The sequence below is a fragment of the Meleagris gallopavo genome, chromosome 31, assembly GCF_905368555.1.
Source record: "Meleagris gallopavo chromosome 31, MGAL_WU_HG_1.1, whole genome shotgun sequence".
Taxonomy (NCBI): Eukaryota; Metazoa; Chordata; class Aves; order Galliformes; family Phasianidae; genus Meleagris; species Meleagris gallopavo.
The window spans coordinates 2,074,853-2,100,931 of record NC_139434.1 but is presented as its reverse complement, the minus strand read 5'-3'; the positions used below and the strand labels follow the sequence as shown (position 1 = coordinate 2,100,931).

Here is a 26,079-nt window from a genome sequence, read left to right as displayed (position 1 = left end):
TGCAGAAGGGCTTTGCCCTTAGGTAACGCTTTGCACAAAGCTTGAGGACGCTCATGAGATCCTGAGCACAGAAGCAACGGCAGCTCCTACGGTCAAGCAGTCAGCGCTGCTGCTTACCGCGGAGGTTAAGGCTGGGTTGCGTTCTGGGTCTGCAGTCCGACGGTTCATGTTTCCTACTGGGGGGGGGGGAGAAGGGGAAGGCACTTATCGGGAGGAAAGAAATGGCTTTTCTGCAGAAGATGGAGAGGGGGAGAGAGGCAGGACAGCCGTACCGCCGGCTGCGAGCGGCCTGAGCCGCTCCTCCTCCGCTCCGGGGCTGCGAGCACCGCGGCCGGGCCGGTGCCTAGTTCGGCGGGGCGGATCGGGGCGGGCGGGGGGCGGGTCGGGCCGGCCCCACCGGGCACAGCCTTCAAATAGCGCCCTTGGGCTCCGTGCTGCGCAGCGCCCTGCGTCCCTGAGCCATGGGTGGCAAGAAGGTTTGCATCGTGGGCTCCGGCAATTGGTGAGCGCCCGCCAGGTCCCCCCATCCCAGCTGCCCTCCCGAGGCACTGCGTCATTCCCGGTGCCCTGGGATCCCCCGGTGCCCCCCGCCCACGGCTCCTTTCCTTCCCCCTCCCCACACACAGGGGCTCGGCCATCGCCAAGATCGTGGGCAGCAATGCGGCACGGCTGGGCACCTTCGAGAACACGGTGAACATGTGGGTGCTGGAGGAGGAGGTGGGCGGCCGGCGGCTCACCGAGATCATCAACACGGAGCACGAGAACGTCAAGTACCTGCCGGGGCACAAACTGCCCCACAACGTGGTGAGTGCCTGCTGGTGGCCTGCTGTGCACGAGAGCCGTGTTTTATCACCTTGATGACAGGTAATAAAAGCTGCTGTGCTGTCGCAGCCCCATGTGCCAGCAGCGTGAAGGAAGGGGTGCGGCGGGGGTCCTGCATTCCCAGTGGCCTCGTGGCACGCTTTGGGATGAGCTGCTGCCCTGGTTGTTCTCGCTGCCCACCTCTGCCCCTGCTCTGGCATCTCGCTTCTCTCGAGGCCACGTGTTGTTACCTCCAAGCTGGTGTGCAGGGAGCCAGGCTGAGCCTTTCGCTCTGCGGTTCTCCAGTCCCTCTAGAAGGGGAGCGTGGGGCAGTTTTTCCCCCAAACCCCCTGCACCCCTTGCTGTGGATTAGGGCAGACCCTCCTCTACAAAGCACTGGGGACAAGTTCCTGATGGCAACCGTGCTGTGCAGGTGGCAGAGCCCGACCTAGTGAAAGCCTGCTCCGGGGCTGACATCCTCCTGTTCGTGGTGCCCCATCAGTTCATCGGCAAAGTCTGCGACCAGATCAAGGCCCACGTGAAGAAAGGTGCTATCGGGATGTCACTCATCAAGGTGTGAGCAGAGGCATGGCCAGAAGGGTGATGAGCTTTTCAAGGAGAAACTGGAGTCATAGAATCTTAACATCATAAGATTTTTTGAGTTGGGAGGGACCTTTAATGGTCATCTAGACCAACTCCCCTGCAACGAACAGGTTTTGGGTTTAGAGCTGTGTATGTGGGAATAGGGCACTGCTTTGCAGGGATTTGGAGGTATTATGGGGTAGGAATGGGTGAGGGCCCATGGGTGAGGAGTGGGGTGCAGCTGAGCATGGGGGGCTTCTGGGATGGCAGGATTGGGGTGAATGGGGCCAGGACTCCCAGGCCACGAGCTCACCTCTGTCCCTGGTTGTCTCCCAGGGGGTGGATGAAGGACCGGATGGGCTGAGGTTGATCTCAGACATCATCCACGAGAAACTGGGAATTGAGATGAGTGTCCTCATGGGGGCCAACATTGCCAGTGAAGTGGCAGAGGAGAAGTTCTGCGAAACAACCATCGGTAAGGAGCCAACATCTGGAAGCTCCTGACAGCACTGACTTTGAACATCTGGCAGTCAGCCTGGCTGAAATGAATGGGGTGGCCACAAGGGAGACCCTTTAGGAAACAGTTCACTTACTTTCATTTCATTGGGCTTCAAAGGACACTCACCTGGACTTGTGTTGCTGCAAGCCAGGGCTGCTTCAAAGTTCAGCTGGTGGCAGTTCCTGTCATCCTCCACACTGTTTGTGAATCACACACAGCAGCCAAAACCAACAGAACTGTTCTCTGGGTTAGAAGTTACAAGATTCAAAGTGCCTGCATTTAAAACAAAAGCAAACAAGCCATGCAGGAGGCTGGAGAGGTGTAAGCAGGGCATGCTGTAACTGTGAACACGCAGGGCACTGCAGAGAGAATAGCAGTCTCCAAACCTAAATTTTGCAATCTCTGAAGATGCCTTTAAAAGTGGACCTGCCAATTCTGTGGTAGGGATCATCCCTGTCTTCTGGGAATTCCAAGTTTGAACCTTGGTTATCTGCCAGGCAATGTGTGCTTGGCACTCTGTGGGCCTGCAAATGTTTAGCCATGTCCATCATTTGGGCAACGGATTCCTCTCGCTGTGCTGAATGCAGCAAGACAACATGGGTGGGTTGGAATGCAGTTCTCCTTTAGGGTCTGCTTCATCATCTTGTCCCTTCTCTCTCATTAGGCTGTAAGAATGCACAGTATGGGCAGATCCTGAAGGAGCTGATGCAGACACCGAACTTTCGGGTCACAGTGGTGCAGGAAGCTGACACTGTAGAGATCTGTGGTGCTCTGAAGGTGGGTGAGCTGCTCACTGTGGTTTGCAGGGCTTGAGCTCTGCAGGGAGCACTGAGTGATCTCCTCTGGATATTGCACTCCAGCTTGCAGAGACAGCTGTGCAGAAGGTCTGGCTTCGAAGGAAGCTCTGCGCATATCCTGCTCAGCTGCTTGGAGGGTGGTGGTGACCAGACAGGCAAGGGCAGGCAGCAGTCTGTTGATGGGATCACACTGGCACCTGTGGATACAGCAGTGCCCTGGGCTTTGCTGGGAACACATCGCTCTGTGCTGTTGTTTTCCAGAACATTGTGGCTGTAGGGGCTGGTTTCTGCGATGGACTTGGCTTTGGAGACAATACAAAGGCTGCTGTTATCCGTCTGGGGCTGATGGAGATGATTAGCTTTGCCAAGATCTTCTGCAAGGGCCCCGTCACCCCTTCCACCTTCCTGGAGAGCTGTGGGGTCGCTGATCTCATCACCACCTGCTATGGTGGTCGCAACCGTAAAGTGGCCGAGGCTTTTGCCAAGACTGGGAAGGTGAGCAGAGCAGGGAGCAGCAGCGAGGGGAGCCTGAAACCTGCAACAACGTGGGGCCAGTTAGCACCAGGGTATCGGCCTTCGCTTGCCCAGTGCCATAACCCAGCTCTAGGGAGTGAACATGGGGTAGTGGATGGCATGGCAGTGTCCAACTCCCTCTCTGTTGGGTTGTTGTAGTCTATTGAGCAGCTGGAGAAGGAGATGTTGAATGGGCAGAAGCTGCAGGGTCCCCAGACATCTGCTGAGCTGAATCACATCCTTAAAACCAAGAACATGGTGGATAAGTGAGTGATCTCATCTCCCTTGTTTGATTTTTTTTTGAGGTTGAGCTGGGGGTGGAACTCCCCCCCCCCCCCCCGTCTCCCTCACTGTCTGCACTGCACTGGTGAAGCTTTGCACTGCCTGCACCCAATGAGCTGCAGTCCCACCTGCTGCTGCCCAGTGCACCAGGTGCTGTGACTCTGCTCTGAGAGATGGTGTTGGTCTTCCTGTAGGTTCCCCCTCTTCACAGCTGTCTATCAGATCTGCTATGAAGGCAAACCTGTTTCTGATGTCATCAAGTGTCTCCAGAACCACCCTGAGCACATGTAAATGGGCTCTGCCTGCAAAACAGATCCTGTTGAGAGGAGGGATGAGCTCCCACCTACACCACCTTGCTGCTGCTACAGCTTTGTGAGGAGTCCAGACTTCTGGGAGCCTTTGCAGAGCACTGCAAAGGCAGAGGTTCCCCTGTCTGAGCCTGGCATCTGCATGGAGGTACCTGCTGATCTCCCTTTTTCTCTGAAGGGCTCATTTAGCTTCTGCTGCTGCCTAGGTCCTGCCCTGAGCGGGGCTGAGTGTCTTCCTCCTTTCCCTTTCTTTTGCTTTGGTGGATTCAGTTCTCAGAGGGACTGTTAGGTCGTTGTGATCGATCCAGGCTGTGCAGGAGGCACTGCCTGGCAGGTCAGGCTTTGCTATTAGCCCCGTGGGGCCTCTTGGCATGACACCAGCTCTTCCCTGCTTGCTGCTGTTGCTTATGTCTTAACTGTCTTGCAGAGGGGCTGTGTCAGTTCCTTCCAGGCTCCACAAGAGACTGAAGCTCCCGAGGACTTTCAAAGGAGTTGATCATCACTCTTTTAAGAGGCACCAGCATATAAAATAGCTCTTTGACCCCTGCCATGTGCAGCTTCCTCAGTCACCACCAGCTGCTTCTGCTGCACAGCACAGCCAGCACTTTGCCTGTGTGAGGGCAGCTCCAGAGAGAGCCCTTGGACTCAATGATTTCACTTTTTGTTCTCACAGCTGACCCTGGCCTCTGACCCCTTTTGTCACTGATCTGCCTGTGCTAATTCTGTGCCTGCTGGCTGTCCCTGGCCAGCTCTCCTCCCTCGTATCAGCTTGTTCTCTGGCTAGCTTTGGCAATGCAGGGACCAACTGCCCCGAAGTCTTTCTGAGCAGCTGGCAGGCTGCGTAGCCCTTGGCAGTGTACCTGATAAAGCAGTTGGGCTGTTGCTCTTAGAGGAATGATCCACAGCAGCTTTTTGCCTTCTCTCTGGCTTGTTCCACTATGTGCCTTAGGCTGGCCTTTGCTTCTCTGTGTGCATTTACAAGAGCTGAGAAAGCAGGTTCCATGCTTTCCCTGCTCTTGTGAGACTGCCCACGGGCAGGACAAGGGGCAGCAAAGGACGTGATCCACAACAGGTACAGAGAGCCCTCCAGCAGCACAGCAGGGGACAGAGGTCTCATGCCTTGTGCTGTGCTTTTGAAACTTGCCCCTTGTCCAGCTGGCTGCCATGTGCCCCTCAGACACTGACTGTGACTTGCTGCTGCTGTCGCTCAGGGCACCGTGTCCAGTGGCTCGCTGTTCCCATCTGGGGCAGGCTGGAGCTGTTGCAGGTCTTGCTGAATGCCCTCAGGCCAGGTCCCAGTGCTCCAGGTTCTCTGACTGGCAGTGAACTTCATGAATGTGTAAAATCATAATAAATTTGGAGAGGGAAGGGGAGGCTGTTCATTCTGTGGTTCTGGTGCAGCGTTGTCTTTGGGTTGGTGCCTGCTGCTCTTGCTAATGGTGCAGATGAGGGCAGTGTCAATTCCTTCCTGGGGATGCAGCTTTGTGTGCTGTTCCAGATGTGAGTAATAACACACGGCAGGACAGTGCTGAGTGAGAACACAGCACAGCATCTCACTTGATTTTTTTCAGCAGCAGTTCCAGCACTAAGTCTTAGCTGAGGGCTGCAGAGTGTTGAGATTGCACTGCTGAGCAGGGTACAGAATCCCAATCCTACCTGGGGCCTGCAGGAACCAGGTCAGGATTCCGCTGTGCTGCCTGTACCCCAGCCCTCCCCTTCTTTGCTGTTTCAGTTCCTTGGGACATTCTGTGCTGTTTTATTCATCTCTCCCCAGCTTCTCTTCCCTGCCTAGTCACTGTCTTTCTCTGAAATGCATCTCACACTGAGTGACCTTTCCAGGCCCGTTAGCTCTCCACTCACCCTCTTGCTAGGGGAATTTAATCTGCTGGCACTGCAGTTGTTTCTGTGCCTTTTATTAGACACGCGTTCTTGGTGGCACCCTACGACCTTTAAATTCAACTGAGCTGAAAAGCACACAAAGTAGCCAGCTCTGGCTTTCTCTGATGAAGAACTTTTTTTAGCAAGGTTGAAGGGAGGATAAAGGAAGTCCAGTGTCTCCTTGCAGGGCTGGCACGACATCTGCTCCCCTTTGTCTTGATGGAATCCCACTTGCGGCTCATTCAGTGTGGCTGAGCTCTCCTCCCTTGAAACACTGCAGCTTCTCACCTCAGTTTGCTGTTGTCAGCACCTGCAGCAGGATTGCAGAGCTTTGTTCTGGACTGGAATTCAGCTGTTAACCCATCTGTTGTGGAGGTGCATCACTCTGAGTGGGCGTTTCTCCACCACTGCGCCATTCCTGCAGGCCTTGAAGGCCCCAGCTCTCACCTGGGGGTGCTCCATGTCCCCTGCTTTCCAGCAACCCACATCTCACACCAGTGTTGGAGTTCACAAGCTATAAAAAGTCTTCCCTTTGCCATTTGGAGTTATGTTCTGCAGCCTCAGCACATCTGCGTGCTGCAGCTCCTGCATGGCTCAGGGTTCTGCAGCCTGAGGAGCGAGGAGGGCTTGGGATGGAGGACAGGGACAACTCTCAGCGTCCTCCTGGAGAAACTCCTGAGGTTGGGAGCCCTCAGGGAGGGGGAGAGGCCCGGTGCCCCCTCAGTGGGAGTCCCTAAGCTGAAAGCCGTCTCCTCCAGGCCGCTGGGCCTCAGCCTCGAACAGGGCCCCTTTTAGTGAGCAGAGGCACCTCAGGGTGCTGAGAAAGGTCAGGAGAGCCGCGGGGAGCCGCAAAGCAGGGCAGGGCAGGCCCCGGGATGCAGCGCGGGGACCTGAGCGTCTGCGGCTCCGTGGAGGTGAAGGAGCAGCCCCGCGAGGGGGCGCTGTGGTGCCGCCTCCCGCCTCGGCGGACTGCAGCTCCCAGCAGGCGGTGAGGCTTGCCGTCACCCTCTCACGTGACGCGGGGAGGCGGGGCGTCGGGCGGAAGCGCGGCCCTGAGGCAGGCGCGGCGGCGGAAGCGGAGCCGACGGGCGGCGGTAAGGAGCGGGACGGGGCGGGCGGACGGAGCGCTGCCGGGTGTGAGCGCCGCGCTGTGTTGCAGGAGCGGTCATGGTGTCCGGCAAGCAGCTGGCTGATTTCGGCTACAAGGCCTTCTCCGGTTCCATGATGCTGCTGACGGTGTACGGCGGGTACCTGTGCGGCGTCCGGGCCTACCGCCTGCTGCAGAACCGCCGCGCCCGGCAGGCCTCGGCCGGCCCCGAGAGCTGAGGGCCGCCGCGGGGCCGAGCTGCGCTCTCGGAGGGGCCCGGAGCGCAATAAAACCACGTAGAAACGCCCGAGTGTGGTTGTGCGGCTGTCTGCGGGGGGAGCGGGGCGCTACGGCCTTGTTCCTAAAAACGCGCTTCACCACGGGAAGGAGAACGGGGATCTCGGGTCAGCACCGCCGCTGTGAGAACCACGGGGAAGGGCCCTCTGAACCCAAACCCTGCCGGCAGGCTGCAGAGGAAGCATCCAGGTGGGTTTGGGTCTCCAGAGGAGCCCCCCGACCTCTCTAGGCACTGTGTGCCAGGGTTTCCTCAGGGAAGTTTTTCCTTCTGTTCAGGTGGAATTTCTCTCGTTCCTGTTTGTACCCGGTGGCCCTTTGTCCTGAAAAGAGCCTGGCCCCGTGCTCCTGACCCCCACCCTTCAGACGTTGCTGAGCGTTGATCTGATCCCCTCTTGGCCCTCTTTCCCCCACGTAAACAACCCTCGGGCGCTCAGCCTGTCCCCACCAGCTCTGCAACTCCCACGGGGCTCTCCCAGCAGTTCCCAGTCTGCCCTGAACTGGGGAGCCCAGCACTAGGCCTAGTATCATCCTCAGTGCAGAGAAGGGAGAATCTCCCTTACCCTGCTGGTCCAGCACCGTGCAGTGCACCCTATCGTCCCATTGGCCACCAGGGCACACTGCTCGTTCACAGTCAGCCTGCTGGGCACCAGGATGAAGTCACTGATTTCATTTTCTTCAAATTAACTAAGTGAAACAGTTCTGAAATGCTTTGTTGGATTTTTTTTTGTTGTTTTTTTTTTGTTTTGTTTTGTTTTTTTAATCGAGATAAGAGTAAACAACAGTATAAAACGGTAACAACTCAAGAAGTTTCCAAAATTCTGCTCGTGACTGACATGCCCCCAAGTACCATCGAGTAAAAAAAGAAGCAGAGCCCACAGTGTGGCTGCTTTTCCAGCCCAGTGATTTCCTCCACAAAAATTGCAGAATGAGAGCAGCACCATTCTAACTTCTGTCCTAAAACACAGCTGAGCAGGACCAAAACCCCTCATTATGTGGAAAGCTGAGAACAGCCCCCAGCATTGGTCTGCCCTCAAGTTCCTCGCTCAGCCAACTGCACCCAGCAGATCTAGAAATGTCTTCAAAACCACAACTTGCAAAAGAAAAAAAAGATTTAAAAGGTACATACTGTGATACTTGTCTTAGGGGCAATAAGGAATCCCCTCCCCTGTTTCAGATGGCTGTCACTGAGGCTTCAGGGGGGCTTTCAGCACCAGAAGAGGCAGCAAATGCTGGCCTGGTCCCTCTTGATAGCAGAGTTAACAAGCTATAGCCTCCTTAGCACAGAGCACCCCAGAGAAGTTGGAGCAACTTTTCTGTTGTAGCACAACGCAACAGCAGAGCTTGGCTGTAGCACAACGGGATGAGTCTGCTGCAGCCAGTATGTGGGAAGCAGAAAACCAGGCACTCCCCGTGCTCTGAGCAGCTTATGGAGTGCACCAAGGAGACGATGCTGACCCCGCGTTGAATGAGCCGTCGTCGCTGGCAGTGCATTCACCAACCGTGGCCAGCTGAGCCCAAACTCATTCCACCTTGAGTTGATCCCAGTACAAACCAGTTTGTCAAATACAAAGATACCTCTGCAAACGTTGATGGGGCTAAGATTGAAGTACAAAATGGCTTATAGTGAAATCTGCAGCTTGCTCTTTGCCCTAGTAATTGGCTTTCTCCCTTCTGTCGTGCCAAGCCTTTGACTGGTCTGGATTATGCCCGTTTCAGATTTGCTGGAGGTTTCTGGGGAAGGGGTATCTTGATTAAAAATCACTTGGGAATGCAGAGTTCAACACATCTAAATATGTAGAGACAAGTTCGTGTTTGCTCAAGGCCAACCCAGGGCCTTATTCCTCCTCTGTCCACTGCCCGCCGGCCACGTGGCCGTTAATGCGGTTGGAGCCATTGCTCGAAGTGCTGAAAACTCCTTTTGTGCTGTTGGATGTCACATCCTCCTCCTCAGAGCTGCTTTCTACATCGCTGCGGTCATCTTTGGATACCTGAACAATTCAAGTGAGATTTGGTAGTGGAAAGGGGAGGAGAGAATTTGATAAATTCACAGAAAGTTACAGCAGTAGAGGGTTGTATGGAAGGGATTAACCAGCCCCAGTGACAACTGCCTTCTGTACCCCACCCTTATTAACTTAAAGCTTAAAGAGCCTGTTATCACATGCAGAACACAAGACAGATGTAGAAAAAGACAGTTGGGAATCAGGAGCTCTGCTTTCCGAACAGTGTACACTGTGAGGCACCACACTTCACGTTCACCACATCAGAGGACGTCAGAGATCTTGGCTTGCTTTTGTCTTCCAAGAGTTGCATTCTAGACTGGTTAAAGGCTGCTTTTCCAGATAAATTTGTTTTCAATAACAATAATAATAAATCTTCTCACACCATAATAATCAGCAAATACAATGACAAAATACATATCTATCAGTTCTAGAAAGAACACTTTGTCCTACAGGGACTGCCTTTGATATTTTAAAAATTAACCAGCTATATTTATCACATTATTGTTTGCACAAAGTGCCTCCCATTTTCACTGCTTGTCATTCATCCGTGAGAAGTCATTTACGAGGAGCAGCACAGTTGGGCAGCAGGCTACAGAACAGAGACAACAACCTAACACCAGCCCAGGAGCTGAAAAAGCATCTCAGCCTATGGGGAACTGCCCATGGTTATGGCTTTGACTGTAAGGTGACTACAGAATCAGCCACTGCATTTGTATGTGTGGTTCTGAACCTTTGGAACTACCCTCAGGCACAGCTCTGGTTCACATCGCTGCTACCTGCTGTGGGAGTGCCATGGAAATGCAGTGCACCAGGACACAAAAGAAGGGACCATAAGCCCGGCCCCAACTGCAAATAAGCACCTTGTTCGCTGGCTGGGCTCCAGGGCCATAAACTCACCATTGCCACCTGGATGCACAAATGGTTCCTGCTTTACATCCCCTAGGGCAGGCTCTCCACACTTCTGTCTGCAACTAACACCCCTCATTCACCTCATGTGCAAGCACTTTATGGGGAGATTGCTTTCAAGTGCTTCACAATTTGATTCTGCTCTGCTTGTTCTGCGCCTGGGTTCTGGCTTTCAAACAGCACCTGGTGGGAAGGTTTCAGCTCCAAGGAAGATGTTGCAAAAAGCCAGATAATGATCTCCAGGATGGGTTCTGATGGGCCTGTTGGATATATTTGCTTTTGTCTGTAGCCAAAACCTCCTCCTATACTAGAAGTTCAAAGGGTCACTGGAAGGAAGCAGAGATCTCTCACTCTTCTTCCCACAGCCGCTTTCACAAAAAGGATTGCTTTTCTGCTGTCCTCTTTCACTCAGCAGTGTGTTAATGAGCACTACAGACATCAGAGTCTTTGTGAGCCTACAAATCATACAGGTGAGGACATCGGAACAAGCCACAGAACACTGCTCAGACCTTTGGAGAACCTGCATTTTAAAACTGGATCAGGGCCAGCACTGCCATCAGCCAGGGAAACAAACATTTTGAGAAGGCACCACCCAGCTGAAGCCCCAAGACCAGAGCTTTGTGTTCCCCTCAGCATAGAAACAGGGTAGAAACAGAAGTATAGATCACACTTACATGCAAAGGATGAAACTGTCCAGCTCCAATCTGGCACAGCAGAGGAAAAGGAGTGAGAAAAGAGTGAAGAAGACAAAGCTCAGAATCCCTTCTCTGGCTAGGTCACCTGGACAGGAGAAAAGCAAGGAAAGGGAAAAGACACAGACCTGAGCTGTAGGAACAGCTGCATAGAAAATAAGAGCCTCGCAGTAGCAGTTGTGGGAACAGATGACAAACTCCTGTGCATGCTCTAAAATACATTTTCCCCTGACAAACACTGTCATAAACTGATATGTATTTCAAGGTTGCATTTCATGTGTGGGCAGCTAAGAAGTCAAACACAAAGTGTAGCTGTGAGAGAAACTCAGATCAAGATATCAGATAGATGACAAAAAAGGCATTTGTGCTAGCAAACCATCTGTTGCACTCTGGTAGATGCAAAGGAAGTGGCTTCTGATGGGCTGGCTGAGTGTCAAACAGTTCCTAGGCTGCTTGCCCTGTCTCACGCCTCCAGTTGAAGTGCAACTTTTAAGCCTGGCAACTTAGCCTACAGACAAACATCAGCACTGTTTGCTCTTAGGATAACATCTGCCAGTTACCAGCTGCTGGAGTCTCAACCCTCTCTCTTCCTAATGCTTCCCCCCCACACCCTAACTAAAATTGGAATATTTAGGACTGGAGCTAGACTGCAACCCATTAGCCCAGTGACAACCAGCTTGCTCTCCAGTACTTCTGAGAGTCTTTTGCTTCTGCAGCTCAATGCCTGGCTCCCACTGGCAGCCAAAAGCCATTCACTGCTAAAAGGGAAGATGAATAATTCTCAGTGCAACCCAAGAATCAGCAGATGTTGGAAAGCTAGGAGCTGAAAGACATCCTAAATGATTATTTGAAAAAGAGCTTTCTACCACCTTTAACTCCAAACAAAGCAACAAGCAGTCATCATCATATCTCAGTGTAATGCAAAATGGAGCTGTTTCCTTGCATGAACAGAACAGAGAGGAAAGCATCCCTGCCTCTGTATGTATTTGGCAGCTCTGGTCTGCAGAGCAACTAGGGTTAAAAAAAGAAACCAACTGCTTTACAAAGCAATCATGATGCAATTACCTTGAGAACTAGCACCAGCCCTTGCTAATGGCTCCGTTTCTCCTATTTCCTTCACAGAGCTTGTAGAAAAGGGGACCCAAACCAGCCCCCAACACCTTACCTTTCCCCGCACGAGGGCCTTGTAGGCAGTGCGAACGATGAGATAGGACCAGATGACATGCAGGATCTGCAGGGTTACCAAAAGGCCATTGAACAGCCACCAGGAAGGATAAGGACCAATCAGTTCCCAGCTTTCGAATAGGGTTGTATTCAAAATCCTAAGAGATCCAGAAACACATTACAGATCGGCTATGCTGGTAGTATGGCTTCCAGCTCTCCACTGAGATGACTGGCCAGATGCACAGCAGTTTGCATCTCACTTAAGCATCTGTTGCTTTGCTCCTGTCAGAACGGTGATGCATCTGATCTCTCGCCAGAGTTAGGAGACAGACTAAATCCAATTAGAAACACTGGAACTGAGCAACAAACAGGAGAAGATGCGAATGTTATGCAGTTTGGTTACGCATACAGATCTGCTGCCAATTTCCTTCTCAACAGAGTTTATAATAACTTCACAGGAAGTGATGTCAAACTGCTCTGGTCACTAAAACAACTGTTAACACATTCATCCTTCACCCATTTTTAAAAATCATGGGGATTTTATTTCTAGTTGGCCTCCCTCCCTTCCCTCCTAGTTTTACAGATTCCTCCTGCCAAGCTGGAAGACAACAAACTGCTTCACAGACAAAGCATTTTGCTTTCGTTCAGGACTGTTTTGCTGTTCTCATCGCTGGAAGTTATTGCCAGCACTTAAGTGATGTATTAAACAATTTAGACTTCATGAAATAGAGATGCGTGGAGAGACCTTTAAAGGCACCATTAGTTTTGCATAGCTTTTAACATTTCACAGGAAAAGAGAAACAAGCCTGTCCAAGAAGAACCCAAGGCCCCAAAGTGCAGCTACAGGAACTGTTAATTTGTGGCCAGCTTATTAGTGAATTGTATGCAGCTCCAGAAGTCTGTCAGTGCTTCACACTGCTAAATAGGGAAGTGAATATACGTGAGGTGAACTAGTATAAGGTCTGCAATACCACAGCAAGCTTGTCAGATTTCTCTATAAAGATGAGGAGTTACATTACAGCCAGTGGAAAACACATTAAAGATTTACAGGGCTGCTGAGTAATAGCATGATGCAAGAGCATCACCTCACAACAGACTACAGCAAGGAGAACAATGACAACAATCTCATCTGTCAAGGGAAAGAAACTGCAGACTTGAGTACTAAAACCTTCCTCATCTCGATTACCTTGATGCATTCGCTGGGAAACAAGAACGACTTTAATTGCAATTCTGATACCAAGACATAAATTTTCTGTGCACTCTTTCAACAGAAAGAAGGTGGAGAACATAACCACGACCACCCTCACTGAGCCTGACTTACTGAGAACCTCACTGTAGAACAATTAGCTATAATCTGTTTAGCCAGGGTTGTCCCTCCCAAGGATCTTCAGACCTATTTCAGGCTCTAAACAGTCACGACTCAAGGGCAGGACACAAGAAATCAAAAGCAGCACTGATGACTAAGCCAGATACTCAGAAATTAAATTTACTTCAAGAAATTATGCCTCTTCTGTAACTATTTCCAAAACTTCTCAAGTCAAGAGAAGCAAACAGTGCTCTGAGCTATTCAGATAGCAGCTGATTGTGCTCCACTAATGAGCACTGTCATCACTTTGCAGCATCAGAAAGAGAGGCCAGCTGTGTGTTAAGATTCCAGTCACTTCTCACACTCTCTCTTACTGACTGCTGAGAGGTTTCTTCATACTCCTCTTTAAAAGCACTGCTCCACACAGCACTTGGATCGTCTGCAACCTCAGGCTGCCATAAGGGACAGTCTGCACTGCTTGCAAGAAGTACAAATGCTTTTCTTAAAGGACTGGAAGGACAAACAAGACCTTACAGTTCAAGGTGCTTACCAGAAAGGATAAATGCCCAAACGTGTAACAATGAACACAAGACCAAAGAGCATGAAGAAGGCATCACAGAGACGCTGGTACTTGGCATAATTGGCTAACTTTGCAGCCTAGAAGAGATGAGAAACATGAGAATATTACTCCCTTTGTGCACTCACATAATTACCAGGCTGTAGAACTCCAAAATCCTCAATACATCATGCTTGTAAGGAGTTAGGAATACTTAGGGATTATTCTCAGCACTACAGCAGTTATGAGGAAAAGCTGACAAAGCAGGATCAGCAACGCAGATATTATAGCATGTTTAATGCTGCTCAGCAAAAATGGGGAAGTCTGCTCACTTCCCTGAAAGCACCCCAGCATTATGTACAGAAAGACCGAAAAGGAAACTCACCTCTAAGAGAAAATCGGATGCATCATGGAGACACAGCACGAGTGTTCCAACACGCACCATATTATTCATGTAAGAGAACGTAATGAGCCCAATTGTAGCCAAATGATGGACGAACATGATCAGGAAGTCCTGGAAACAGAAAAATGAATTAAGACCCTTTGGCTGTCAAACAAATACATTATGCCTGGAGCAGAGCCACAAAACTGACCAACTGAAATCACAAGAGGACTTCAGTTCAGACTCAGACTCCACACAAAGCACAGCTCATCACACATCAGCCACCATCACTGTAGGCTCCAGAAAGGTCTCTCCCAGCATGTGTGCTTCTATGAAGTTGTAACTGCATGCACAGGCACAGCACAGTCTCTTTGGCACAAACGCTCAAGACAGAAACAAGTATGGCTGCAGAATCCTCTGAAAGGATTGACAGGACAACATACGGCCCTTATTTTTGGTTCCCTCTGGCTTTACAGTCACACTGCCGGTCTTTTCAGCACTTGGCACAAATTATAAGTACACTGCTGTTACCGTTGTCAGCATGCAAAAGCCTGCCAGAGCATAGCAGCCACAGAACAGAAGATAATCCAACAGCAAGAGCTGGGCTGCTCCAAAAACTTTTTTCAATGCAATTCAGGGCTGTTTTCTAGTTCAGTCCCCCGGGTACAACGCTTACATTTTACATCAGTGCCCCTTACCGTTGGGACTGTAACAGAGGATATAGAATTAAATACTGTAAACAGTATCACAGATGCTGTTATTCACTTCCTTTCTGCAGCTCCATGATATTTTGCATCTTGGAGCTAATATTCCAGTACAGAAAAAACAAACACTTTTTCTTTTTTCCCCAACAGCTGATGCAAGAATGGGAATACTTTGTTACTTTGCAGTATGTACAGCAGAAGCAATAAGCCATGATTTACTATGAACTGTTTTCCAACAGCAACAATGAACCAAATCCTAGAATGCAGCACAACAGAATCAGATTCCAGCAATCATGATCAGTCATCATTCTGACACAACAAGACAAAAAATTATTTTCAAAAACACGTATTATTGCTTCAGTGTTTGCCATTTTCTCATCCTGCTCAGCAAGCTAATGCTTGGAGCATTTTATTTTCCTGTCCTCTTGAAAGCCTTAAAGTTAAAATCTTTTTTTTTTTTCCCAACAATTTGCTGACTGTTTATTAGGAGGTATTGAGTGATTCTGTTATTTCCCCTGAAGTCGAAAGAGCCTCTCAAGGATACACCAGGTCACACAGCAACTCGTTCCTCCAGGATTGTATAATGAGTAGAGGAGCTACAGAGAGGTGTGAATGAGGAAGAAAATTGAGTTATTACTACGTTTCAGCTCTACTGGCCACGCACATTCACAGTTTTTGTTAGCCTGGTCTATTCAGCAAAGCAGTTAGTGCAATTCTGGTTAACCTCACCTTCCGTTTAATGTCTGTAAACTGAGAAAACATGAGAGACCAGTAGAAGGCCAGCTCCAAGATATAATAATAATAAAGCCTGGATGTTAGAGGCTGGAAAACAAACAAAGACAGCACAGTTAGAAGACAAACTACTTCAAAATTTACATTACAATCTACTTTTTCCTTCCTTTCTCTCCTGCTGTGTTCCTTCAGAATGATGAGGCATGAGTTAAAAGATCCAGAATTAAGGCTTAGTTAACACAAGCTTAAGCAACAGCCGCCTTTCTACAGGCTCAGTCACACAAGCAACCTTGCGTGTTTGACAGGAGAATCTCAGGTTTTGAATAAAGTTCAATGTTTACAAATTACACTGCAGCCTCCTAGATTGGGAAAAACAAACACTGAACCACACTGGTTGGCCTCTCTACAATCACACTTGATGCATAATTAAAATAACACTGTGAATAAGTTACTTTTTATAATCTCAGCAGGAAAAAAAACCACAAAATGAATACGAGTTGAGTCTACTCTATCTGAGAAAACACCACTGTTGACAAACCTACATAATCAGAATTGGAAGACACAAAGCACTGTTATCTTTGTGCCTTCCAAGAGGGATGGCTCTTCACTACTTGGGAAGCTTACCAGGCCTGGGTAGCTTCCACAGAATGAGAGAAAGAGTTGAGACTACCCAACTACAACTTGCTGTCATTAATAGAAATATGAAATTGCACAGGAGATTTGAATCTACTAAGTTTTTATCTCCTACCTGAAAGGGGTAGCTGTACCAGCACTGTCGTGTGTCCCAAAACCAGGGTGCCTGAAGGGAAAAGTCAAGTTTATTATTCTGCTGGTCTTTTTAATTCCCTATTATCTAAGGCATCAACCAATACAGTTCCAGTTCACTGAAATTTTACCTTCGTTCCACGCTAAATTTACTGTAAGACAAAATAATAATTGGAAATAATCATTCTGCACCCAAAGGCAAATTGTAACTCAACAGAAATTCAAAGAAGCAGCAAGCAGGTCTAATAATAAAGACCCAGAGATAAATGTGTATCCCTATGGGAAGAAAACAAAACTTCTCCACACCAAGAAGGCAGGTCTGTCCTTTTCTGTTGTAACGTAACAAATGAACTTCTAGTATTTCCATAATGACAGATTTGTTTAGAAGCTTTCTTTTACTGTCAAAGTGGCCTTTACATAGAAACTCCAGGATCTCAAATAAGGGCACACAGAGGTGACTATCACCAAACTGCCCTTGTTTGAAGCTAGGTGCAAGCACAGAAGGGACACTGTAGTCAAAGCCCTGAAATTTCAGCACTGCAGTGCTAACTCAGTGGCACAACACACAGAAAAACCAGGTGGGAGGCTGAGGAGGGGTGTGCCAGATCAACTCACCGTCCAGAGAAACCTGATTCCATAAAGAAATATACTTAAATAGAATGTAAATCTCCACCTGGAAAAAAGAAACAAAATACAAAAGGTGAACCAGAAATAGTTTCTGTTTAACATTTGTAACAAAACCTGAAACAACTGAAAAAAGTAGTTCTGACACCTGAAAAGCATTCACCCACTCACTTAATCCTTCATTTGTAAACGTTGTGTGAGGATAAACTCATTTGAGGGTTTTCACACCACACTTGTTTGCACTGACAGCCAAGTTCAGAGTGAGCATGCAACATTCATATGCTTTAATATACAATGTCAAGATAACAAGAAAAGTAGCTGTTATTCAGAAGGTATCCTAATACACGTATTTATCCTTCTTACCTTGTGGCTTTAAGTAGGCAAAATCATACTGGGGGAAGAATTAATATGAAGAAAATTACTGGAAAGGAAAGAAACCAGCACAGAAGAAACAAGTCAGGAAAAAAGCACTCAGATGCTACTGCAGTAACAGGGGAACTACAAGCTCTCAGAAAGAAACAAAGAACAAAGGAATGAACTGAAGGGAAAAGCAGAGAAATCCAGGATGTGTCTATAGAGGTACATACATCGCTGTAAGCCAGAAGGTCACTGTGCCTGGGAAAAATGCTACAGCATAACTGTGCAGACAGCCAACTTGTCTTCAGTGTAATTACTGAATTGTGCACATGCAAATGTGTACACACACACTGAAGTGTCACTGCCCGCCTTATGGCCATGGCTCACTCTCACAAGCTGTACATCACTGGCAAGAGTAACTCCTGTGCAAGTGTTCTGGGTTTTCATGTACGTATATCAAACACAGCTGAATGCTATGAAGCCCTCCTCACATCTTCCACTCGCTTAGAGGAGAATTTCCCTCCCTCCCGCCAGCCAAGCCCCAGGCACCAGTTTAAGTTAACAGCTGACCACAATTTCAATGAGAAGAGAGAACAAAGAGCTGGAGCTCTGAGATGAAGGCACATCCCAGCCTCTGCACGAACATACATGCTCTCACAAAATTTAGTGATGGTGGTGGGTTTGTCCTGGTTCCTCCGATGCCGAAACCAGCGTTGGATCTTTCGAACATCCCAGTCTAGCTGCTTTGACAAGCCTTCTAACCTTTTTCCATCTGGAGACTGAAGGAAAATGAAACAAACGTCAGTTCTCCTCCTTCTCAACCTGCTTGCAGTTTGACATCCTCTGTACACTACAGTAGGATCCATGCGTAGATGACAAAACCCACGATGAAGGCACTACGTACATTTTTAACCCTGACACTAGTACTATGCCAGCAGCAGGAACCTGTTGCCATACTCATTCATATTTAACTCTCAAAAGCCACTAATTACTTAAGTACTCAGAATGCTTGTGGTTTAACATTTCCTCATCTATTTCATCATTTGACAGCATATCACTACAGAGAATGCAGTTCTGTTTCTTAGGAGGAGGAGAGGAAGGGCTTTAAAATGCCCTGTCCTAACATGCATATCGACTCAGGCTGTCTGAAACTCAAGATGATGACAGCTGAATACACTTAAGGGACAGTATTCACTGTGAAGTTTATAGAAACTTTAAAGTAAGAATTCGGTTTTAACACATCTGATGTTTATAGATTCAAAAGAGGCATCAGTGAGATGGCGTCATTTCCATTACTACTTTTAGAGTGCATGGATACAATTAAACTTGAAAATGGAAATAGTTGCACAATAAAGAATGCATCCCTGTTCTCTCACTGGAAACTCTACTGGCAGTTTGTTTGTTTGAACAACAACAGTGGATTTACAGGAGCAGAAAAAGTGAACAAAACCTGATAACTACCTCTACAATGGCCCATGCTGAGATAAGCCACGCTAGTTTCAGACCAGTCCTTTTAACAAGCTCTGCCAGGGAGCTCTTACAACTGAAAGATGATAAACACATTTCACCACTTAAGTTACAAACAAACCCAGAAAGCTATGTAAAATGCCCATGTAATACAGAGTCACCAGATTGCTGAACTGAAAAACAAGATAATCTGTCATCTGATTTGCAGTACTGAAACCAGAACTTTCTCACTGCAGATAGTAATGAAATCTCTTCCCTCTGCCTCAGAGCCACCCTACATTTCCATTCTCCAAATCTGACAGCACACAAGCATACTGGCATAGTTAAACGGAGCCCTGTTTTCACAGAAGCTAGATAAGTATTGCACAGCACGCAACCCCATGGGTTTCCTCAACATTAATTTCAAGGACTTCCACTGCATTAAAGTCCTCCCAGCAAATGGCATCAAATCACAGGGGCCTTCCTGTTCATGTCTCATCCCAAGTGCTCCTGAACCTTACTGTTCCCATGAGGTGAGTTCTCCTGAGGTTTTTATAGAATTTCCCTTCCATTCACCAAGTGCTTTTTCCACTCTGCTCAAAATGGACTTCAGCATCACCAAATGAGAACATAAAGCCTTCCATTTCAATATCTTTAATGAAAATCTATCCCACCACCTGTGCTGATTTAACTGTCAATATCCAAAAGCACGCAGCTCTGTCATTCTAAAGTGAAGGAGCACTGCCAGCTCAAGCAAGAGAAAAGCCATGAAATGTAGAATAAAAGCAATACCTGCTGCCAACATTCAGCATCCCACCACTTGTCAGGGCGCGCTTCCATGGACAGAATGCTTTTACTTAAGCAAGCGACTTCCACTTGGCACAGGAAGAGGAAAGCATTCCCCCAGATGGCCAATGAAAGCAGAGAAGCAGGTCACAGCAGAGCAGTGCTTTTCCAATAGGAAGTGAAAGATGCCAGGCAAATTTTTTGTAAACCAACAATTACTGCCCATTACAGCAGTAACAGCTGGGACAAAAGCAGGGAACTAAAGAAAGAAAACTCTTATTTTAAAAGAGGACAATTTTGATTCAAAAAAGATTCTTCTGTATGCAAAAGCACAGATCAGCCATAAAGAGAATTTACTTTCCTACAAGACGGACGTGTCAGATGCAATGGAAAATAAAGAACACATGGATGAATGCACTGTGGATGGAACACATTTCTTAAACCAAAGCAGTGGGAGACAGAAACCCACACCCTCACCTTTGCAGGTCTCTGTTCCTAGCAGTGAAACTCACCTTCGTGATGGATGTAAACACTTTCTCTAAAATCGCATTGGGCTGGGCTCTGTGAGCTCCACTGTCTTGTATGCCGAGGTTTATGGCACATGGCTTGGCAATAAACCTGAAACACAAAGAGATGGATTAAAACAAGGCACGTTTTCCTCGCCCAAGTCACAGCCCCAGCCTCTCACAGACTGCAAAACCGCTCCAAAATGCTTCTGAACATCTTCGCTCATGTTGCTCTAAGGAAAGTGTACCTTTAGTTAACCCAACTGGTAACTGCAGGGAGCACATATTGTAACACATTTAATGTGAAAACTTCAGTTCAAATGCCCTGGCCTTGCAGGATCAGGACATGTTTCCCCACGTGACTTGCACCACTCAAAAAATAAATAATAATAATAAATAATCACTAACATGCACCCTCTGCAAAGGGCTGCTAGAGCCTCTGGAGCACCACAGATCAAACACCTTATTTCCAGAACGCGTCTCTTGGCCCAGGAAAAAAAAAAAAAAGGAAGTTCGAGTCACAGAGTTCACAGAAGACACAAACACAGATTTATTTTCCCCTAAGAGGAAGAAGTGTAAGTGGCTTGCTTCCCTAGGCAAAGTAGGGAAGATATCCCAAGTCAGGCTGAGACCCACATCTCAGCATCTCACACCGCATGCAGCACGTTCTCCAAAAGCTGACTGAAGCTGACTGAGCACCTGGTGAATTTTATGGCACAGACACACTGAAAACAAACCTGGTTTTGCAACTGACACAAATACACGCACATTCAAAGCCAATTGTGTTTTGCTGTGCCTTTGCATCAAACTGGCTAAGAGACAAAACACACACATTACTGAATGCCTGAATTGCATTCTCCTGTTGGTGACAGGACAGTAAATTTAAAAAAAAATTAAAAAAAAATCAATTAATTTGAGAGCATGCAAAAACCTATTTCTCAAAAATGATTTTGAAAAGGACCCAACACTTGCATCACTAAATCTACTTTGCTTCAAAACACAGTTCCAGAGGCAACTTCATTAGACATATGTATTCCATTTAGAAGACTCAGAGTGTGATTAAGCAGAAAATGCTGCTTTTTCCAACCATCACATTTGCTGCCATTTCCCTTTGTGTTTAAAAGATGAGATTCAAATTCAACAGAATCATTATTATAAGCATTCCAGCTGCAGCCATGCTTGGGAGCACATCATCAGTGCTTCTGTTAGGAATATCTACAAGTACACTGCAGAACAGACACAGGTTGTAGGGTTTTCCCCTTGAGAAATTCTGGATCAGCTCACAAATAATCCTAAATGATCTCTGCTGCTTTTAGAAAATAACCCCCAAGCAATAGCAGCCGTAGTGCTGGGTTCCTGCCCTGTTTCTCACACGTCCTGCTTGCTTCAACAGCCACAGCTAAAGAATTAAAAAAAAAGAAAAAAGGAAAGGGTGATTTCCTTTCAGCTTGGCTCTTCCCTGCTTTGATGGCTCACTGCTTCCTCCACCATCTGGACCACCAGCCAGAAGTGATGTTAATGATGTTGTAAGTGCCCATCTCCTTGCTCCTCTTTCCTCCAGGATGCACCATAACAGCAGCAGAGCAGCTCACATGCGCTCAGCGGATGTCAAACAGTTCTGTTTCATTTTCTGGAACAGAGTGCTTAACAGCTCCACAAAGAGCTGCTTTTGTTTAAGAGCAGGTAAAGAGGAGAGGAAAAAGTTAAGGAAGCTCCTATGATCCATAAAAGTGGCATTATTTGGGAATTCAAAACCTGAAGCATCAAGGAAAGAAGAAACAGCATCGCCTCAAAAAAAAAAAAAAAAGAAAGAAGCAGAAATAATTCACTTCAGGACCCACTGATTACAAAACAAACACAATGAAGATTTGCACAAAATTGCTCCAGACTATAAGCTTCCTCCTCTGGGAAAATACAGATGTGTACAGAAGTCAGGAAAGGAAAAAAAATAAAGAGCAAGGCAGGGCTACAGACAGTGTACAGGACTCAGCCAAGCATGCAGGTGACCAAAGAGCAAAACAAAAAAACACACAAACATTTCTTGGTGCGTGGAGGCAAGCAGATATCAATGTAAGCAAAGAGGAAAAGTCATAGTTATGGAAGTAGAGGCACAGAAATAGGATCTCTATACTGTTAAGGAAGTGCAGCCCAGCGTGGTAATGCTGCTCCTCTCACCCAGCAATGGCTTCATGCAGCAGGGAGCAAATTCCAGCCCACAGCCAGCCTCCTGCAGGGCCCAAAAGCCCTCCCAAAGCACTTTCCCCACAGCAAGTTGCACAGGGAAACGTCCAGGTGGGTTTAGATCTCTCCAAAGGACTCTCCCACCTCTCTGACAGCTCTGCACCCTCTGGAGGGGTCTCCCAGCAGTTCCCAGTCTGCCTGGAACTGGAGAGCCCAGCACTGGGCCCAGTGCTCCAAGTGGGGTCTCCCCAAGGCAGAGCAGAAGGGAAGGGAATCTCCCTTGCCCTGCTGGCCACGTTCCCTGCAGCACGCCCTGGGGTCCCGCTGACCACCTGAAAATGCCACCCTAATTGTAGAATCCCCTCTCCCTCCAGAATCCCCACTCTTGGCCATGTTCACAACTGGACAGCACCACGAACAATTCAAGCTGATTTCAAGGCCGGTCCTGCTCTAAGGAAGGGATTGGACAAGGTGACCCAGAGGTCCCTTCCTACCTGATTATTTTATGATGCCACACAAATCTGCTGCAGGAGCTATTCCCAAGGTCAAGATTGTGCCGCGCCCTCCCAGCAAAGAGTTATCATCATGTAAATGCTTTTATTGCTGTTTTGTGAACCCATATTTGTTTATTGGCCTAAGTCACACCTACCCAGCTACATTTTCACCTCAGTTATTAAGACTTTGATATCAGCACCAGTTTTCAAGCACAGAGACTAGCATCTAACAAGCACTTTCCAGTCACATTGTACCTCATGAACCCTCTGTTCTGGAAGGTTCAGGTTCTCTGCTAACTCCCTCCTACAGCTCTGAAAAGAACAATTCCCTAAATTCAAGATTTACAGAGTAAGCACATTCTAGAGTCAACATACCCGAAGTGAGAGTTCATCTCTTCACGATCTCTCATTTTCAGTGCTCACCTCACTCCAGGACTGCCCCTAATTCCCAGATAGATTTGACCAAATGACATCTAAAACCCTCTTTTTCTTTTCTTTCTGCACCAGACTTAGCACAAGCCACAGATCCTTCCTCAGAGCCAGAGTGACTGTAAGCAAAAAAGGAGTTCCAGTGTAATTACAATCACCCTGTACAAGTAACAGACTCCAAGTCTTCCCCAGTACCTGTGAGGCTTTTTGTGCCTGCAGTGGGATGAGATGTGTAGGGTGAAACAACAGCAGTGGGGGGAAAAAAAAGAAATAACACACTAACTTGACATATTCATTAGCAGAAGTCCATCTTTCTCCTGCCTGGCCCAAAACCCACTTCCAGCTCAGCCAGGGCCTCTCTGCTCTGCAAGCTCAGTTCTTCATCACACATAATTCCCACACTCACTCAGCTCAATGAGTATTTTACCAACACTGTGATGCAAAGGCTGATTTACAGGAGCATTACCCACAGAAACGTTATGTCAGCATAACAAAAGCACTTCCTTACACTGAAGACCTCCTACAGAGGACAGAGAGAAATGAGGGAAAAAAGAAAAATAAGAGCAGCAGGAGAGCAGAATTTGAGTTCTGAGTCATTGAGTCTGATGCCACTTGTGTATCAAGGAAGACTTAATCATCCCAAAGGCCTCAGCTGGGATATGCACACAAGGGGATGTTATTAGACAAATCTGAACTATCATGACACGTTCAAAGTGACAGGAGAAAGAGGAGAACATTTCTTGAAACATACAGTCTTTTGAAACAAACATCCCAGGAACAGCCCTGGATTTTGCTCTCACAATCTGCTTTCACTTCAGGATATCACCAATGAAATACTGTTAAAGAAAAGGAAGCAAATCACACAGGAACCAGACCACAGTTTCCAGGTTCTACTGCTATAACATTTAATTCCTCACCTGAATCTTCCCTGAATTAACACAACAAAAGAAATTTAATAAACACAGTGTTACAAAGATAAAGTAGCCTCTAGCAGGATGATGTCTTATTAGGTGCAGCAGGATGCACTGTACCTCTCTGCCTGCCTCAGAAGAGAAAACAGTCTTTTGTATTTCCTCCCACAAACTACCTGAACCAACCAGGACTGGGGCAGGCAGGAGACTTCCCCTAACCCCCCCATACAGCTCTGCCTCCCAGATCCCTTTCCACATCTGCTGGGAGCCATGGATGTCAGGGGTGGGCTTTGGCTCTGCCACATGTTACCGGGTCCTCTGCACTGGTCTGAGCTGAAAGCAGCATTCTGAGGAACTGGGAAAGAGATAAGATTGATAGGGGAAAAAAAAGATGCTCCCATTTCTCTCCGACCCATGTTCTTTGCAGTTCTCTCTTTTTGCTCTGCTCAAGTCTCCTTTTTTTGGTTAAGCTCTGAAAGCTCAAAAAAAAAAAAAAAAAAAAAAGCACTTCCTACAGAAAACCTGAAAAATGAAACCAACTCAGTCCCTGGCCACTTAAATGCTTTCCACAGAGAAACACATCCACTCATTACATCCAGAAATGTAGGACTGACTCAGCCTTTAATGAACTATTTGAATAGGTACCTGAGGTGTCTTAATTGGCTTCTAACACCTAAGTGTTCTCTTTAACCAAGCCACTTTCCTAATTAGCATTGCTGTCAGCCACACAGCCTGCTCCACGTGCGGCTGCAAGAGATATCTATCGCAAAGAGCAGAAACTGCTGCCCCAGGGGAGAGGTAACACACGGTATGGATGCTGAACCGAGAAATGCTGCACCACACCTGTCTGTGGGCAGACAGCATCCAACCGCACCTCCGGCACTGCAGGGACCCACAGAGCATTGGGGAACACAGCAGGCAGCAGAGCAGGCCCGAATTCCTCAGCCAGGAACTGTCAGGGAGAGCAAATCACAGACAGAGAGCAGCCCAGCACCCTCAGTCACACACAGAGGGTTGGCTTCCAGGCAATGGGAAATAAAGGGGTATTCTCCTGACACCGTGCTGCAACCCCTCAGCACGCAGGGAGCTCTCAGGGCCCGCAGCACGGCACAGGGGAGCCCCGAGGGCCCCGAAAGGCACAGGAGCGCCGTACAGAACGGCCGGGAGGGCCGTGCGGGATTCCCCCGCCGTGACACACGCAGCCCTCGGGCCCCAACGGCGCTCCCTCTCCGCGCAAAGAGATGAAAGGAGCGCCGGGCGGAGGCCTGAGGCCTACACGGGACCTGAGGGGAGAACGTGACTCCGAACCGAGCCGGGTCGAGCGGAACCGAGCCGAACCGAAGGGGCGCCGAACCGAGCCGGGCCCAGCGCCGCGCAGCCCGCCCCGCTCCGCCGCACGTTGCTAAGAGACCCCGGCGGGCTCGCACCGCACCACGGCGCGGAGGGGGCAGCGGCCGCCGCCTGAGGGCCGTGGGTCTCCGGGAGGGCTCCGGCTCCGCGCTCACCTCTCGAACAACAGCCGCACGGCGAAGATACCGAGCGCCAGCGGGAAGGCGGAGAGGACGTGGCTCGCCCGCGGGTACTGCAGCCCGCCGTCCGGCTCGCCGGCCAGGTCGGCCCACGTCACGTTGTGAGGCAGCCAGAAACGCTCGTTCCAGAACCAGGCCCGCACCGCCGCTACCGCGGCTGCCGCCATTTTCCGCCACCTCCCTCCGCCTCGCCCCCCCTCCCGCCCCGGCGGCGGCCACCGACAGCGGGCGGAGCTCCGCGCCTCAGCCCGCCCGCTTCCGCCCGCCACTCAGGGTGCATGCGCAGGCGGCGCTGCGGGGCGGGGCTGCCCTGGTTACACCCCCTTCGCGGACCGTTAACTCGGAGCATGCGCAAAGCGCAGCCCGCGCAACTCGCTCCGCCCACAGCCCTCACTGAGGAGAATGGGCGGGAATCGCCCGATGCCGGGGCGTTCCTACAAAAAAAAAAAAAAAAAAAAAAAAAAAAAAAAAAAAAAAAAGCGCTGATTGTTCTGCTTTAAAAAGTCTCAAGATTGTCTTCCGAGCCCCCCAGCCCCCGAGCCCCGGCCTTCAGCTTCACCGCCAC

At 48.8% G+C, this 26,079-nt stretch overlaps 3 protein-coding genes across 4 annotated transcripts; 2 read left to right on the top strand and 1 right to left on the bottom strand.

The window, feature by feature from the left end:
• The first annotated feature begins 354 nt into the window (after positions 1–354).
• GPD1 (glycerol-3-phosphate dehydrogenase 1) lies at positions 355–5,153 on the top strand. Its single transcript, XM_010720536.4, has 8 exons — positions 355–502; positions 627–804; positions 1,235–1,375; positions 1,720–1,858; positions 2,547–2,659; positions 2,941–3,174; positions 3,352–3,458; positions 3,669–5,153. The coding sequence occupies exons 1-8, from the start codon at positions 462–464 to the stop codon at positions 3,763–3,765; spliced, it is 1,050 nt and encodes a 349-aa protein (XP_010718838.1). The 5' UTR covers positions 355–461; the 3' UTR covers positions 3,766–5,153.
• Positions 5,154–5,397: 244 nt separating this feature from the next.
• On the top strand, positions 5,398–7,054 carry COX14 (cytochrome c oxidase assembly factor COX14). Its single transcript, XM_085212444.1, has 2 exons — positions 5,398–6,754; positions 6,820–7,054. Exon 2 carries the CDS (start codon positions 6,828–6,830, stop codon positions 6,984–6,986), a length of 159 nt encoding a protein of 52 aa, XP_085068570.1. The 5' UTR covers positions 5,398–6,754; positions 6,820–6,827; the 3' UTR covers positions 6,987–7,054.
• Positions 7,055–7,749: 695 nt separating this feature from the next.
• On the bottom strand, positions 7,750–25,771 carry CERS5 (ceramide synthase 5). Of its 2 annotated transcripts, XM_085212443.1 has the most exons (11): positions 25,491–25,771; positions 19,977–20,082; positions 17,881–18,011; positions 16,867–16,924; positions 16,235–16,285; positions 15,484–15,576; positions 14,054–14,182; positions 13,663–13,769; positions 11,808–11,964; positions 10,625–10,654; positions 7,750–9,032 (listed from the first exon to the last, which is right to left on the bottom strand). In XM_085212443.1, exons 1-11 carry the CDS (start codon positions 25,679–25,681, stop codon positions 8,880–8,882), a joined length of 1,206 nt encoding a protein of 401 aa, XP_085068569.1. In that variant the 5' UTR covers positions 25,682–25,771; the 3' UTR covers positions 7,750–8,879. The 2 variants fall into 2 exon arrangements, with proteins under 2 accessions (XP_085068569.1, XP_085068568.1); XM_085212442.1 differs by lacking the exon at positions 10,625–10,654 and having other exon boundaries at positions 25,491–25,760.
• Positions 25,772–26,079: the final 308 nt, after the last annotated feature.